Here is a 16,938-nt window from a genome sequence, read left to right on the forward strand (position 1 = left end):
AAGCGAACAGGACACAAATAAGAAGCTCTCATTTCGGTTTTATGGTCCATATAAGGTGCTACAGCGAGTGGGAAAAGTGGCATATAAACTGGAGCTACCGGACGGAAGTCGCATTCACCCGGTCATTCATGTTTCCCAACTGAAGAAACATATTCCAAAGGATGTGGCGGTCAACTTGTGTCAGTACTGATCCATTCCAAGTTTGATCCATTCCAAGTTCAGCAACCAGAAAAGATTCTGCAGACTAGGGTCATCTAGAGAGGCGCCAATATGATCAAGCAAGTGCTCGTTCAGTGGACTTCGATGCCTGAAGAGATGGCCACTTGGGAAGATGAAGCGGATGTACCACGTGATCAGGCGCAGGCAACAACAGGTTGAGGACAACCTGATTCTCAAGGAGGGGACAATGTCAGGGTATGATGAATGGGCCTGTGCCGACAGAGGCGGTGTAGCTGTTGCCGGTCTAGCAACAGAGGTCGGTGATCGTCGGATATATAAGGCGCCGTAGAAGATGTCGTAGGTAGGCAATCTTGTAACAGAATACTCTAGAATTCCAACTCAGTTACTACGTTCGTCCGCGCCCTCCTTGTAAACTCTGTTACGATTGCAAATTATCCCCAATTTTTACCATAGCGTAGCTAGTTCATCACAATAATTTTATAATAATTTAGCTTCGAGAAGTTTGTGAGGAAGAATCAGAAAAAGCTTTAATGATCTAGCTCTTGAGTACAATTACTGACTCGCAACAAGCCACACAGCTGCACCCAGAGTCATGCTAAAATGTTCTGAAGATGTTTAGACGAGACACCGGACACGAGAGACACAGGGATAGGGTCACTGGGTCAGGCAGCCCCAAAGGGATATACCTCGCGGTCGCGGGTCGGCAGCTCGGCGCCATCCCTCCAATTCTAGCGGACGGGGGTCATCCCACTTCGCTTCCGCTCGTCACGCGCGCCTCGCGCTCGATTCAGCTCACCTTAGCTCGGCCGCTGCGGGCGACGCGCCTCGCGCTCGATTCAGCTCACCTCTTCAATTGCGGCGACGCTGGTCGAGCGACGGAGCCCTTCGCCGGCGAGAACTCGCACCAGGTATTCTCGCCCCTTCTCTTCCATTCATGCTGTGCGAAACCGTGCACCCAAACTCCAATATAAACTATCTGTGTCCGGATCTGACCCAGTTATGTCATAAATGTATTATGCTTGTTAACTTCGTTTTTTTTTTGGGAAAATTATCAGTGTACATGTATACGCTCCTCTCCTATACTGGAACCGCCACTACTTGCTAGCATCACCAGGCATTTCAGAATTGGCTGTATGCAGGCTTGTAACTTTCAGTTAAGCTCATCAAGGTTTCCTTGGTTAGTGCCATGGCTGCTTCCTGCTGGATTCCCAGTCGCCATGAATAGTAGCTACTTTTTGGGTGAGCTGGATGTGCTCCGTTTTTTAGATTTTTTTTTGTTCTGTTGTTGCATTGAGATTCTAACATCACGTCAATTTTTGTTGACTTGTTCTTGTATAGGGGGACAGGGACTATACAGGTTGAAATGTAGATTACGGTGCTCTCAGCTGCAGCTCTCTACTAATTCAGTCCATAATAAGAAAGAGGTATCCTCGAATGTACTGGATAATTGGATATTTACTAAATAGTACATAATATGATTACTAGCTGTAGTCATATTTGAATTTTGCTTTTAGTCCTATGGTGATATTGCAACTTATTGATCGTAGAAGCATATGCTCCGTAATTAAAGTAATACTGGATGCTAAGGACATTTTTTTGGGACTAGCAAGAATAATGAGCTGCAGGTCTGATGAACTGGATGTTGATCCTTATCATCACCATGACCATGCTGTTTTCTTCCATTTTCACGCAAAACATATCAGAGAATTGTGCACTGAAACAAACATGGGAGAGATGGAGGATGATACTTTCTATCATGTAAGAAGTGATAAATACTTGGGATTTAGGTCTATTAACAAAATGATGCAATACTTTTCAACAAGTGAATTCCTTTCTATGGTTTCTGGTTGTTTCAGTGTTATGCCTCAGTTCCTGCTGACATGGAATGCTAACATTTTGCTTTTACATCATTGCAGAAGGACAAATATTCTTGTTTTGATCAGTCAACATCATATCTACATGTACAATCTCTTAGGGACTTTCCGACTGAAAAACTTTCTGGAGAGGTAGTTGTGGTGCGTCTTGATTCTTCACTTATCTTGGGGCACTTAGGACCATGCACTTCCTCACTTGAAAGAGCTTTGCTAACTATCAAATACTTGTGCAAAGCAAGAGCGAAAGTGGTCATAGCCACCAGCTGGGATACAATTTTTCAGTCTGATAATCCAGTGATTGAATCAGTTGGCTCTTTTGCAGGTTAGTCAATTATTTATCGTGTAACATGAATTCTTGACATATCATCTGTTATTTCCCTTCGTGGATTGAAGTTTTTTTTTTCAGTTTATTATGTCAGTATAGCAGAACGAGGAATCATCCCCCTCCCTCTACTTGGATTACATGGTTTTTTCTTAAATTGCTTTGTTGGGTTTCATTTATTCTTAACCAAAAGTCGAAAAATGATAAGAAAAACGATTAAATTTTGTAAAAAGGAGATGTTGAGTTCCTACATACCAGATATCCCGTTAGGGGAATCTGCACAGTTACAGTCCTTTGCCATTGTTGATGGTGATAAATTAGTCTCTGTACCCATTGCCCCAACATTTTTATAAGACAAAGAACTTCATCAATTTTATAAAAAAACTGCAAAATCGAAACAACATCTTTACTTGTTTAGTTTGTAGCTTGAAAATAATCTGCCTTAAATTCTGGTTGTTCCTTTTGACACATCATAAATTCTGGTTCTTGTCAGAGTACTTGTCATCACTTCTTCAAGTAGAAGTCATCCCAGTAGATGGTGAGCTTGGTTTAACATCATTTAAGCAAGAAGAGTGGGCTCAGAACAGTATTATTTTGTTTGAAAATCTTTTGAACTTCAGAGGAGAAGTTGCTAATTGCAAAGATTTTTCTCAGAAGCTAGCTTCAGGTGCCACGATATTTGTCAATGATTCTTTCTCATTGTCTCATAAGATTCTTGCATCAACTGTTGGTATCACGTGCTTCTGCTATGCGTCTCTTGCTGGTTTCCATTTTGAGGAGGAGCTTATGCAATTGATAAAGATCATGGACACCACGAGGCGCCCATATATTGCCATTGTAATCATTAGCCTATTTTTTCAATGTATATGTAGCGGACAGGCGTTATGCAAGATTTAGCTATCAAAAAGCAGTTGTCTATTATTTTTCAATGAAATAGGTTGCAGCTTTACTTTCGGCGTTCTATTAATGTATGTAAAGCATGCTAATTAGAGCTGTTCTCTTCCTCCATGAAATGCTAAAATATCCTCTGCCCTGGAACCACCAGGGAAAGATGAATGACCTATTAAAAACAACCAAATTTTCGTTTTCTTATCCTTCACATATCATAAGTCTCTGGAGTTAGACAAGTACTACTAATGTGCGATGCCCGCTATGTACCTATTAGAGCAGAATTTCCCTGAGGCTCTGAGAAGTACCCAATTAGCCAGAAGTAGTGTATAATGGTGTTGTTTTTCCTTTAAGTGAGTGAATACAACTTTAGGCATCATGGCATGGATCATATGCTAATAATATAATAACATTCTTTTTCTTGAGTTTTGGTTAGAAAGACTGATGCTATGAAATAGTATTATACATTTTATCCTTTTGTAATCTTAAGCTCATGGTGGATAATAGCTAAATATTCTGTGCTGTCCCTTTCAGTTATGCTGGAGACTTATTTACCTGAAAACAAGTGATTACTGATTATAGTAGATGATTAATTACATTTGAAAAAAAAACTTGTCCTTGCAACTTGTGCTCCATATGAAGCATGTGCAACTAGAGGATCAGTACATCACTACGAAGTACCTTTTAGAGCCAAAATCGAGTAATCGCTTCCTATTGCCAAGATTCTTTATTTCTGACTTCTTCTGGTTATTGCAGATCGGAGGCAGTAACTTCTTGAGAAAAGCACCCGCTCTTCAGATGTTAACCTCTCTATGTGATGGGTTGTTCTTCGTTGGAAAATTATCATTTCAAATAATGAACGGCCTTGGAATGACAGTGCCCTCTCAATTCATAGAAAGAAATGCAGTTAAGGAAGTACTACAGATTATTCAAGTTGCTAGGGATCGGAATGTTCCTATTTATTATCCAACAGATCTCTGGTGCTTGAAAAATGATGGCAGTAAAACATTGGGAGTAATCAGCTCTAATGGACAATTGGCTGGTGAGTATTACTAGCAACTTTTCATGTCATTCACATATTTCTCAAGCAACTTTTTTTGGTAACATTTCTGAAATTGTGCTTCCCTTGTTTAGATTACGACATCCTGTTTGCAAAACATGTTTCTCACCATTTAGCAAATATCTGTCAAAGTACACTAGTAAAAATGGAGCTCTATTGCATGCTGGCAAATTACACCATGCAGAAACATGCTGAATTGGATAGTTTGCAGCAACATTTTGCTAACAATTAAACCATGAAATGTTTGTTTATAATACCGACTTCTAGAAGCTGAGCCTAATTCAGTTTTCTTTTTCTCTTTCTCTCTTTTTTTTTTCCTTTTTTCTTTTTAAAATTGAACTACCAGTTGCCAAAGGGACCTGCATTTTGCAATTTTTTTCTGTAGAGTTTTCTCTATCTGTAAATTCTAGCAGTAACATTGCCGTATAGCTATTTATTAAAACACTTCAAGTAGTGATTGTGTTAACAGTTGAAGTTGGAAGGGGCAGATAATCAATTACTTCAAACAGTTGTAAATATTCTAATACCTGTGATTTCTCCATGCTTACTTTGTTTAGGCTGGACACCAGTTGATATAGGACCATCAACATTGGAGAAAATTTCTTCTATAATTCCATCATATGAGGTAAGAAATGGTATTACTGGAAACATTGCTTCAGTTGGTTTCTGGGTTCCGTGCAACCATCTTAATTAGTTTTTATTTAAAAGCATTAATTATGTCATACTTTTTATGCTTCTCATGTAACTGTAAAGTTTTTTTATTAGTAATGAACGATGTGGTGTAAGGGAAATATTAAAGATAAAAAATACATCCAGATCAATTTGAAAACTTCATTTTGATCGATCTGATAATTTCTGCATGTGAACTGCCATCAATTGAATTTCTCCTTTCTTTCTTCCTTTCTTTTTATGAAAATCCAAGCTGTGGAATTGGCATGCAATTGGATCATTTTTCTTCCCCATTAATACAATTAACATGCAGTTCTCCTACGTGTTTGTTTGAGAAATAATCATAATCTTTTAGATCCTTGACAACTTATTTTTTATATTTTTGTACAGAAGATACTGTGGATTGGCCCTACAAACTACGATTTAACAGAAACATTTTCAGTTGGTGGAACACAGTTGGGTGAAATACTGGAAAAGGCAAGCTCCGATAGCTGTGATGTTGTTTTAGTGGGCAGTGCAGCATGCAAGGCAATAAAAAGAAAAACAGATTCCTCATCTCAATATACAGAATTTCAAAATGCCACTGTTGTTTGGGAATTCCTCAAAGGAAGGATATTGCCTGGTATTGCAGCATTGGATAAAGTAAGTCATGGTAGAACAAGAACAATACTTCTATTGGGTCATAACTAGTGCTTCTTGTATAATAGTAAATTTTCATCTGCAAAATATTGTTTCAGTTCATTCATGGTATTTATTCAATGTGTGACATATGAAGCCCACTTCAAAACATAATGAAGTTGAGGGTGTTACTTTTGATGGCTGTCTGTCCTTATGGTTGAGGGTGTCATAGGGAGTTGGTTACTAGGTTGTTTTTTTATTCTTGTCCATGGTGCAACTGTATATCTGCAAGTGTGAAAGTCTCTTCGGAAACATCTGATAAAAAAAATCTGCAAGTCAGCAAGTGTGAAAGTGTTGTTTGGGCTCGGTGTGCCTGTAATACGCCCTTTCTTCTTCTTAATGCAATGACGTGCAGCTCTCCTTCACATTTTTGGAAAACACACAAAATGAAGATGAAAGTGTAGCCTTCATGCTTTTCACAGGCCAGCACATATTTGTGTGCCTATACAATTATCTTGTTTTCATGTGACCCTACATTGGATGTTTAGGTGGCATAAATATACTGGTATAAATTGCATAAAGCAGATCCTGTTTACACATTTGATTAAGTCGAGCATATTCTGACATATGACATCATCACTTTAGCCAAGTTCTTAAATTTGAAATTCCAGGCCACGATCATAGGCCACAAACAATCCTAAATAGCCCAAGGAGTTAGAGTTCTACGTAACTTTAATGGCATTAAATTCCTTCAACATTGCATCAGTGTTATAGATGGCCAATATCTATCTAACAGGCATGAATTGTGGATCAATTAAGAAAATAGATGATTGAATCTTGTGCTCAAAGATTTCTAATGATTGCTCAAGGACTTCTATTGGCATACTGATTTGTATACAGCCTGAAAGTCCTGAACATTGAAGGATCTTATGTGCTATGCCTCCATATCTTAGTGCCAGAAACACTAATAATTGTATTAAAATATGATTCAAAGGTCTGTGGCATCCTCTGTTCCTATCATAGTCGTGGACCTGTACCTGTATAATTTCGGTGATCACATTTTTTAACTTCTAATTTTCAATATTCTTCAGTAGATGGTGAGGTGCCGTTTTAGTCCCAGTTATATAGATATATTTGGTTCTTCATATTGTTTTACTTTTGCAGTGCTACCCCTACCGGATTCCATGGAGCACTGTCTTCTGTGAACCTACACTACCTTTAGTGGTTGATATTGGAAGTGGTATGCCTCCTTAAATATTTGAAAATTGTGATTTACTTCATATATGAGTATTCCCTCCGTTCCAAAATGTAGGTCGTTTCAGTTTTGTCCTAAGTCAAACTTCTCTAACTTTAACCAAGTTTATAGGAAAATGCACCAATATTTACAACATCAAATTAGGTTCATTAAATGCACCATGAACTATGTATTGATAGTGCATTTATCTTGTATAGATATAGATGTTAATATATTTTCCTATAAACTCTTCGAGTTAGAGAAGATTGACTTAGGACAAAACTAAAACGACCTACATTTGGAATGGAGCAGAGGGAGTTCAAAAGAAGGGGAATGGTATATATTTCCATGGTGAATTGTGGTGTGCTGGCTGTTTTCTATTAGTAATAATGTACTAGCTCACTGGCATCAGTGAACGATTGAACAACACAAAAAGGAAAGCAAATTTGAGCTGAAAGCATTGACATGTTTAGTTTTCAATTAGCTCATATTTACAGATCACACATCTATATTGTTGTTTCCGGTATAGATTTCATAAATTTATACTTGTAGTCTTGATCTTAGGTAATCCATGGCAAATGACCAGAAAGTATAGCTTGTGTATTTTGATAGGATTGGTATCTGTATGTTTGGTCAGAGTGCAAACCAAATTCTCAAACGTTACTTAATTATATATAGGCTATCTCTGCTTCAGTGTTTTCTCCACTCTTGTCATGCAAATACTCTTAGTGCAGGAAATGGTTTGTTTCTTTTTCAAATGGCTAAAAGCTGTGAAAGTTCAAATTTCCTTGGGCTTGAGATGAACGAAAAGGTAATAACTACCTTTTAATCTCTATGGAATCCCATTCTTGTCTTCATCCTTTTCAGTAACTCACCTTTTCTGTAGCTTGTTATAAAGTGCCTCCAAGGTATGGCTTCAGATGAGAAAAGGAACTTGTAAGTCTTGCTTGTGTTTGCATTTTTCTCACCTTTTCTTTGTATAAGCTAGTGATCTCAGTTCCCGCAACAGTTTTTTAAATACAAAAATAAAAGAAATGATGAAACAAAATAACAGAATAGCCTCATGTACTTATGTTCATCTTGAGTTGAAACATTCCTTACTAGTTACTAGTGTAGCTTATTAGTTTGGCACATTCTGAGGGAACTGTACATCTGGAGGAATGTAAATTTCTCTCCTGAAAGCATCACATCCTAATCAGGAGAAAGAGCAGGATCACTTTCTTTGACCGTGAATAACCCTGTGGATCTTTCTGTGCAATGCGCATATGCCACAACAATTGTCATGAAACTTCAAACCTTTTTGAGAAATCTCATTCTAGAAAATTAAATCACCAATAAAATACACAAGTTTAAGCATTGTTTTAAGGACAAAATCCCTTTGCTTTGAACAAAGCTCCAACATATATTATATATTACAGATAACATTTATCTGATGCAATGTCTTGCATTTTTTTACACATTCCAAAAACCAGATACCCCCCCCCCCCCCCCCCCTTCAAGTTTTGTCCAATGGTCATATGAAACTGAAACTAGTGTTATCATTTTCCTTTGTTTCACATATTGTGTTTCCTTCTGTATTTTGTCATCAATAAAAAGAACTAGACCAACCTAGGAGGAACTAGGTGGCATTTTATTGAGAAGAAAATAGGGACCCAAATTCTCCTCGACGAGGACTTGAACCCAGGTGGTCTGAATATACATCCACACCCTGGACCAACTGAGGTAGCTCACAGTTTCCTATTTCATCATCAATGATGCTGTGATTTATTTTCTGACAGATATTTTGTGTCAACAAATGCAACGTCCACATTCCGTTCCATAGTTTCAAGTTATCCTGGACAGTTGACTCTTGTCACAATACAGGTTTCCTATTACTCCTTGGTTGATTTGCTTTTTTTCTTAGGAAACAGGAGGGGTTATGACCCTACTGATTTATGTATTATAATAAATTAAAGAGAGCACAAATAAGTCACATAGTGAAAAAAAGAAGTCATGGTTAAGTGGACTCTAGCAATTTAGCTATTTGAGGGAAATAACTTGATCTCCCGTTGCAACTAGGGAAAACTCGTGCAAAAATCTTGATCTACATCTTTGTATTGTTGGTTTCACTTAAAATCCAATCATCATTGTCCATATGTTCCAGGACATTTGTATGATGATCTCCATATAGAACGGGATTAAACAATGCCACACTCTTGAAACTTGAATGTTACCTGGGAAGTTGGTTTATATGCTTAATAGAAACATTGGCTCTATGACTTCATTTTCCCACACTAACCCAATGTACACAGCAGACACACCACCCTAGAACTTCAACCTTTTATAAGCTATATTTAATTCTGCTGTTAGCTGGATTGCTCGCCTGTATATCCATGATATGTGCATTTCTCTTGTTTGCTGATTATCTCATTTCAGTGCCCAAATCCTGACTTCAACAAAGAGCAAAATAGGTGGAGAATGGTGCGACGAATGCTCGTTGAAGCTGTCGTCGACCTTCTTCATACCAATGGACAGGTATTCTGTGTTCATCACTGTAGAATCTAAGGCCCGTGTAATGGCAGTACGAGTCTAGGACTGACCCAAAAAATTTGAGCTGAACAACGTCGCATTGTTTCTTGGTGAAGAGAAACTGATAGTAGTACGAATACTGCTATTTCTGCTGCAGGTTTATCTGCAGTCAGACGTGGAGTCCGTTCTGCTCGTGATGAAAGAGCAGTTCCTCTCCTACAGCAAGGGTCAGCTTGTCACGGACGGCGATGGTGACCACCGGATCGATAACCCGTTTGGCGTGGTATCTGACTGGGAGCGCCATGTCCTCGCTCGTGGAGCTCCCATGTACAGGACGATGCTAAAGAAAATCTGATTCCATTGCCCGTCTTTGAAATTTGAACATTGCATTGTTTTGTCACCATGGCTGCTTCGGACATGGACAACGTTCACGGATCCACTCGGTTAGATAAGGTTTTTTTTTTTTTGGATAAAACGTCATATGGATATACTTATGGCAAAAGTGGTGTGGTTAAATCTTAAATCGGATCAATCCAATGGGAGAATCGCATCTCTTCCCAATTGTGGTCATGTCATCTGCCGCCGGACAGGCCGATGTCAGATATGGTGGCAACGCTTATCGCCGCCGAGGATTGCCGGACTGACCAGGAGTCGAAGAACTGCTGGTGCCTCTCCATGCCAACGAACATATTGAAGGACGACGTGCACGTCGCTGGCAGCTCCGGCAAGTGCGCGCTGCCGTCGAGGTACTGCGCGACCTGACGCATGGTCGGCCGTGCCGCGGGCGACGGGTGCAGATACGCCAACCCCAGCCGCAGCACCAGGTCCGCCTCCGTAGCGTCGTACCCGGAGCCGAGCCTGGCGTCCACTGCGCCGGTGATGGATCCATCGCGCCAGTGCCCCCGAACCCATTCCACGAGCACGAAACAGTCGCCGTTGTTGGTCTCGCCATCCTCCTCGATGGGCCTCCGGCCGCACGCGACCTCCAGGAGGAAGACACCAAACGCGAACACGTCGGAGAGAGTTGTCGCCTTGCCGCTGCGCACCACCTCCGGGGCAAGGTACCCCATGGTGCCGACCACGCGCGTGGTGTGTGGGTCGGATCCATGGTCGTACAACCTTGCAAGGCCGAAGTCACCCAGCCGCCCATTCATCTCGCCGTCGAGGAGCACGTTGCTCGCTTTGATGTCCCGGTGGATGACCACCTGCTTCCAGTCCTCGTGCATGTAGAGGAGTCCGGCGGCGACACCTCTGATGATGTGAAACCTCTGAGCCCAATCCAAGACGGGCTTGCCGGCGCGGCCGTGTATGTGCTTATCGAGGCTTCCGTTTGGCATGCGATCGTAGACCAGCAAGAGCTCCCCTTTGCGCCGGCAGTAGCCCAGCAAGCGCACAAGGTTGCGGTGCTGGAGGTGGCCGATGCTGACGACCTCGGCGACGAACTCCTTCATCCCTTGCCTCGATCCGTGAGACACCTTCTTCACGGCAACCTCGGTGCCGGACCCCGGGAGCACGCCCCTGTACACCCTTCCGAAGCCTCCTGCGCCGAGCAGGCAGCTGTCCTTGAAGCCGCCGGTGGCCGCGTACAGGTCCTTGTACGCCAACCGGTGTGGCCCGAACTCCGCCTCCCAATCTTCGCGCAGCTCGCCAGCTCGGTGTACCTCAGCCGTCGCCGCAGCAGCAAGAACGCGACGGCGACCGCCGCGAGGACGGATACTGTGGTGACTATCGGCAGCGCGATGGTCAGCGCCTTGGACCGGGGCTTTGGGCCGATGCGAGGCAGCTTCGGCAGCTTGCCGTAGTCAAGCGCCGGTGCGTCACCGCCGAGGCTGAAGCTCCAGCCGAGGACGTAGTGCCTGACCAGCACGATGCTGGACGCCGACGAGAAGCCGACGTACGCCGTGTCCGTGATGACCGCCGAGAGGTCGATCTTCGTGGAGAGGAGCGGCCTCTGGGGCCTGGGCGCCGGCGCCGGCGCCATGGTCACCGTGATCTCCGTGGTCGCGGCGTCGTAGTCCACCCACACCTGCATGGGCTCCCGGCTTATGAGGCTCAGGTTCCGGAACGCGCCCGTGGCGGCGTCGTAGTACCCCGCCGGCGCGGACGCGGAGGAGTTGAGGCTGTTGACGTCGACGCCGACGTGGTTGTTGTTAATGTCCGCGAACTCCGGGTTGCGCACGGTGTCGAGCTCCACGGCGAAGACGCGGTCTCGTGCGTCGCCGTTGTCGGTGCCGTTGAACATGCCCAGGTACTGGTTCGGCATAGCCGTGGACAGGTCCGTGGACGGCGCGACCAGGAACGCGAACCCGCTCGTGCTCAGGTCCAGAAACTCCGAGACGATCGCGAACACGAACGTGGTCGAGAAGGAGGACATGGCGCTCGCCGGCCGTCGAAACGTGACGGGCTCCGGGTGGAAGGCGTGGGCCTTGGGCATGCTTGTGTCGTTGGTGAGCTGCAGCAGGCCGGCCGGCGTGACGGTCGCTATGCCATCGAGGTGCAGGCCGGCAGCGCCGCCGAAGCCGTCGTACGCGAATTCCACGGCGCCGCAGGACTCGATGCCCATTCCAACGATCATGACTACCACCACCATCTGCTGCCAAGTCTTGGCCGCCATGGCCGAGCAGCGCTGCACCGCACGCTTGTCACATCAGTCTCGTGGTCGTGGTAGGATGGTAGCCGGCCCTTCCAGGGTCGCAATGTCGCAAGTAGTAGAGGCCAAGGTGCATTTGTCACATACTCACGTGAGAAGGGTCAGCACGAGAGCCGAGAGCGACTTGTCATGATTCATCGTCCATATATAAACGTGGGCCACGGCGGCTAACATGATGATCGCGTGACCGCATCGTGAATTCGTCATGCTTGCTAGACCGTGCGGCCGCCAGGAGCAAACTTCATAATTTATCAAAGTTATAAACTCATGCGCAACTTTTAATATTATCGTGAGTCCTTTTGAGCACAAACTTTAATTTGGAAGCTTCTATAAACTTGTAAACATAAATCTTCAAAGTTCAACTTAATAGAGAAAGATGTTGAAATATCTTTTTTTTTCAAAAGAGAACCATCTTGTCATTCGAACAAGGTGCGCAGGATGCTAGCACAGATGAATGTGATGTAGCCTTTTGTATGATTTTTTTTTATTTTGATTTGATGTGAATTATGCCTTCTGTATGACTTTTTTTTCTATTCAGAAACATGTGAATCATGTTTTCTTTAATTCAGATTCAGATTCATGCTGCTGAACCTGAAACTTTTCAGGCCTCTAGTCCACGTCTGACAATACATGTTTTCTTTTATTTAGTCAGGCATTTGTATCTCACAAAAATGATCGTATAGGTGGACCTTCAGTCTGGCGAAGATTTACGACGGGGTAAGCCTTTTCTCTCTCAGGATCACAGCCAAATAATTTATCTATCCCCTGAATTCCTCAAGCCAATGATATATGCCAAGGACTTCTAAACAAAAACTTTTATGTGAAGAGTAATTGTTTTGTGAATTATTTCAGCTTGGCACAACCCTGTCCATCTATGGATGCAGTAAAGCATGTCACGAACTACATTGCTCATGACATGGGTCATGGGTGGGTTACCTGCTCCAGATCATCTTGGTAAAAGAGGCCTCCGCACCACCTAACACTTTTCAATATTATCCAGGTGGGGGGACCTTTTCTTGTTTCTTATTGGATAGGAACATCTCTGTCCTGTTCGCTTGGCTTATAAGTCGTACTTTTTTAGCCAACGAATAATATTTTTCTCTCACAACAAATCAGTCAATAATACTTTCAGCCATAGCTTATCAGCCAAGCGAACAGGGCGCTCATTGTTCACTGACACTTCCTAATTTGGTGTTGGATACATGGAGGGAGTCTCATTTTGTTTTCCAGGTGCAATTTTTTTAGTGCCAGGTAAGCTACCATGATGCACTCACGACTAAAGAATGTTTATAGTGTGTTGTGTTCTATGCTCAGTAGTTCTTTTTTTTTTAACTTCTCGAAGGTAAAACCTACTCTTTGTTCTTCTAGGCTACTATGGAGAATGTGGAAAATGAGGTGGATACATTGTGGTAACAGATAAGGTGGAAGAAATACTCTGGGTTGTTCACATAATCTGAGCAAAGCTGGTCCAGCGGCTTTGGTACAGTTTGTTCTATCAGCCATCCCTGTTTATTTACTAATTGCGATAAATGTGCCAAAATGGGTGATAAAGGCAGTAGACAAGATAAGACGAGGTTTTCTTTGGCGAGGTCACAAAGAGGCCAATAGGGACTGCTGTTTGGTGGGATGGGAGAAAGTGCAAAGGCCTTTGGAACTCGGTGGCTTGGGTATCCAAAACTTGGAAATTATGGGGTGGGCTCTACAGATAAAGTGGTTGTGGTGGCAAAAAAATTCAACAGATAGAGCATGGTCAGGTCTGGGAATCCCTTCCCATCCACATTGTAACACCCTAGGTGTTAGCTTTGCATAAATTGACTTGCATTGCATGAGCATGAGCATCAAGCATTCATATTTAAGCTTTTACAATTGAAACATGTGATTGAAACATTTGCAACATTTCTTGTTATTTCATGTTTCCCTATATATATGCATATGATCATGAGTGAATACATGTAAATGGTTTATGTAAGTCACTAAAACATATTAGGTACACTTATGATGACTAGTGGAACAATGTTCATGATGATCATTTTGACTAATTAAGTACTCAAGTGATGCTATGCATGTGGACCTGGATAGCTCTATGTGTGACCAATACATGAAATGAGTATGTGACCTTACAAATAGCTTAAACATGTTTAGAAGATCATTATGAACAACTTTGGTATTCATGGTTAGGGCTAAAGTGGTCACTAAGTCATAGTTTATGAATAAGCCATCTTTTGAATGTAGCATGTTTGACCAAGTTTGAACTATATGCTAAAGACTTTGCATGGAGGTGGTCACTAAAGCAAAGTTGTAGTATTTGATAAGAGGAACAACTTTTATTTTTGGGTCATAGACTGGTTTAGCTCCTAACATGCTTGAATTAGGCTCACAAGAATCATCAATTCTCTGTTTTCAACACTTAGCAAATTTCGCTAAGTCTTTCTCCACTGACAGTGCTGACAAGCTTACTTTGGGATGAAATAACTCGAGTTTGGTTGAGAATTAGGGCATGAGTTCTAAATAGAAATTGGAGCTGGTACATAGGTCTACAATTACCATTTAGGTTGTTCGCACGATGGAGCTGTGGATTTTCTGTTTGATCGTCGTGAAATTGCGCTGTCAGGCTTGCATCGCGTTTACAGAACGAACTGAATCGGGCCTTCGGTGGCTGACCGTCGCCAGAGCATGCGCTCCGCGTGGAGCCGGTGGAGGCCACGCGTCGCCAGCGTCCTACCCAGCGCGGCCGTGTCGGGCCAGAGCGCATTTTATCGTGTCCCCCGCGCTCACATTTTCCATTCTCTGCCTCCTCCTTCGCCATTCACAGCAGCGCAGCCTCATCGCCGAGCACAGCCTCGCCTCCATCTTGCCCGTAGTTCCGCCACGTCCACCTCCACCGCCTCGACATATCAGCAGCGTCAATTGAGCTTCGGTGAGGGCGTATTCGCTTTTTCCCCTCTCGCCAGAACCTCGGCCGCCATAGCCGCCTCCACGGCGAACTCGCCACCGTTCGGCTCGCATGTGTTTTCCTTCCGGCTAGTGGCGTTCGGGCTTGGTTAGGATGGGGGTTAGCTTGTGTTATGATGTTACCGCCATTAGTGGTCCCGCCGGCGAGGAACACGACGACCCGCGCCGCTGCGCTCTCACCTCCGCGCCACCGCGCCGTAGCCATGCTTCATCGGAGCTCCTCAAGCCACCTAGGTCATCTAGATAGGTTCGCACGGTCACCGTGTTGCTGTAGCGCGCCTCGCCTAGCTTCGCTGTGGCCGGTGATGACTGGCGCACCGTTGAGCAGCGCCGCTGTGCCGCCATGGGCGGCGACGAGCATGCTCCGCCCCACCTCCACTACCACCACCTAGGTCATTCGACGCGCGCTACTCTGTAGATCATGTAGGTTCACTTGTCCCCGCCGGTGAGCTCACCGGCGACGAGCCATGGCCGGACTGCGTCGAAGCAGCGCCATGCCCTGTTCTTGTTTCACTGACATGTGGGGTCACTGACAGCAGGTCCCGCCTGTCAGCGACTGTAGTGCAGTAGGCTAGTTCATTTGTTCCTATTTTTGTGTGCAACTTTGGAAATTTATAAGTTGAGCTATAGAGATCCAAAATTTGTGAACAAAATTTTGTAGTGTTCCTTAGGAAATGTAGTATTTATGAAAAATATGATATTAGCATTTGTAGTAGAGTTTCTGGAAGATTTAAAATGAAACTTGAAATGTGTTTTTAAATGTATGTAAACTTGTTTAATTTATATCTAGAGTTTCTGTGTTCCAAAAATTATGAAATTTATGTGGTGAGCTGTTGTTGACAAGTATAAGCTCTGGTAAAAATTTGAGGGTCAGTGCATGAATAGATTTTTAGTTATAGATTTTCCTTTTATAATTAGGTGATCCTTGTGTGATTTTTTATAAATTATTTATGAATTCAATATTCATGAAATTTATTGGAGGATGTCCTAGTATCATATGGATGCTAAGAAAAATATAAAATCTGTTGCTTGACACTTTTCACTAGGGTTTTCTATTTATGCTATTTTAAGCCTTTGTGCCTTGTCATTTTTGCATAGGATGTTTTACTTGGTAAAATGGCATGAAACTTTTACAGTAGTCTATTGGTAGCACTAGTAAGCCACTGTAAAGTTTTGAGAATTTATGATGCACCTTTGGTATATGTTTATTATTTACCCTAATTATTTAATTAAATTAAGAAAGGCAGTTAAATAATTAGATCATGATTAAGGATAATGTTTTCTATGGTTCTTGTGATGCATAGTAACTGATGATGTCAATGGTAAGGCTTAGAAGCCATTGATTGTATACAAATAACTAATTATCGCTTTATCATTCAAATACAAGACTGCATGTATAGTTTTGATTGTGTGGATGATTTCATATGGATAATGGTCTCTACTGTAAAATTTGTTAATAACAAAGTTGTAGATAACTTACTAATCTACCTTGTGTTAAATTTTCACAGTCATAGGACTTAAGGTTTTTGAGTTCTAGCTGTTACAAGTTTGCTGTCCGAAAGGTTTACTTTCTGGACAGATTTGATTGAATAATTTGTTTGCCTAATTTAACTCTTTAATCACAGTAAGAGTATTAAATGAAAGTTATAGATAATTTTATAAGCTTTCCAGAAAATCTAAGATCATCACATTTGGATAAGTAGAACTTCAGTTATGAGTAAAATAAGTAGCTGCTATTTTGTGATATAGTAAATGCATTGTTGAAGTAGTTGATTAAATAATCAAGAAGAGATATGCACATACTCAATAAATGTGATGCACTTGTTATTACTTTAACACCATGTGGTTAAGAATGCTTGCAAGAATCCATTCATCCTGTATCATCATACTGTACTTGTCAACCTGCATGCATTCGCAATATCTTATGCTATACTCATGCATCTAGGATCGACAGAGGAGATAACGTTGCTGGAGTTCAACGAA

The 16,938-nt window shown here is 42.5% G+C and overlaps 1 protein-coding gene and 1 pseudogene across 7 annotated transcripts; one reads left to right on the top strand and one right to left on the bottom strand.

The window, feature by feature from the left end:
* The first annotated feature begins 776 nt into the window (after positions 1 to 776).
* Positions 777 to 9,724, top strand: LOC136525630 (uncharacterized). Of its 7 annotated transcripts, none has more exons than XM_066518559.1 (15): positions 777 to 1,088; positions 1,236 to 1,419; positions 1,519 to 1,604; positions 2,097 to 2,376; positions 2,461 to 2,520; positions 2,870 to 3,213; positions 4,021 to 4,306; positions 4,882 to 4,949; positions 5,384 to 5,635; positions 6,776 to 6,851; positions 7,580 to 7,656; positions 7,732 to 7,781; positions 8,624 to 8,708; positions 9,261 to 9,359; positions 9,511 to 9,717. In XM_066518559.1, exons 1-15 carry the CDS (start codon positions 792 to 794, stop codon positions 9,706 to 9,708), a joined length of 2,442 nt encoding a protein of 813 aa, XP_066374656.1. In that variant the 5' UTR covers positions 777 to 791; the 3' UTR covers positions 9,709 to 9,717. The 7 variants fall into 7 exon arrangements, 5 of the variants coding, with proteins under 5 accessions (XP_066374656.1, XP_066374663.1, XP_066374660.1 ...); XM_066518566.1 differs by having other exon boundaries at positions 1,320 to 1,419; XM_066518563.1 differs by lacking the exon at positions 2,461 to 2,520 and having other exon boundaries at positions 9,511 to 9,724.
* Positions 9,725 to 9,925: 201 nt separating this feature from the next.
* LOC136525672 (L-type lectin-domain containing receptor kinase SIT2-like) lies at positions 9,926 to 12,075 on the bottom strand (annotated as a pseudogene).
* Positions 12,076 to 16,938: the final 4,863 nt, after the last annotated feature.

This window comes from Miscanthus floridulus, chromosome 2 (assembly GCF_019320115.1).
Source record: "Miscanthus floridulus cultivar M001 chromosome 2, ASM1932011v1, whole genome shotgun sequence".
In the NCBI taxonomy this organism is placed as follows: Eukaryota; Viridiplantae; Streptophyta; class Magnoliopsida; order Poales; family Poaceae; genus Miscanthus; species Miscanthus floridulus.

Excerpts from the sequence above, each read along its gene's own strand:
- LOC136525630 (XM_066518559.1), top strand. The coding sequence starts at position 792 with ATGTTTAGACGAGACACCGGACACGAGAGACACAGGGATAGGGTCACT. Across the intron at positions 1,605-2,096 it reads CAGTCCATAATAAGAAAGAG|AAGGACAAATATTCTTGTTT; the intron begins GTATCCTCGAAT and ends ACATCATTGCAG. Across the intron at positions 4,307-4,881 it reads CTCTAATGGACAATTGGCTG|GCTGGACACCAGTTGATATA; the intron begins GTGAGTATTACT and ends TACTTTGTTTAG.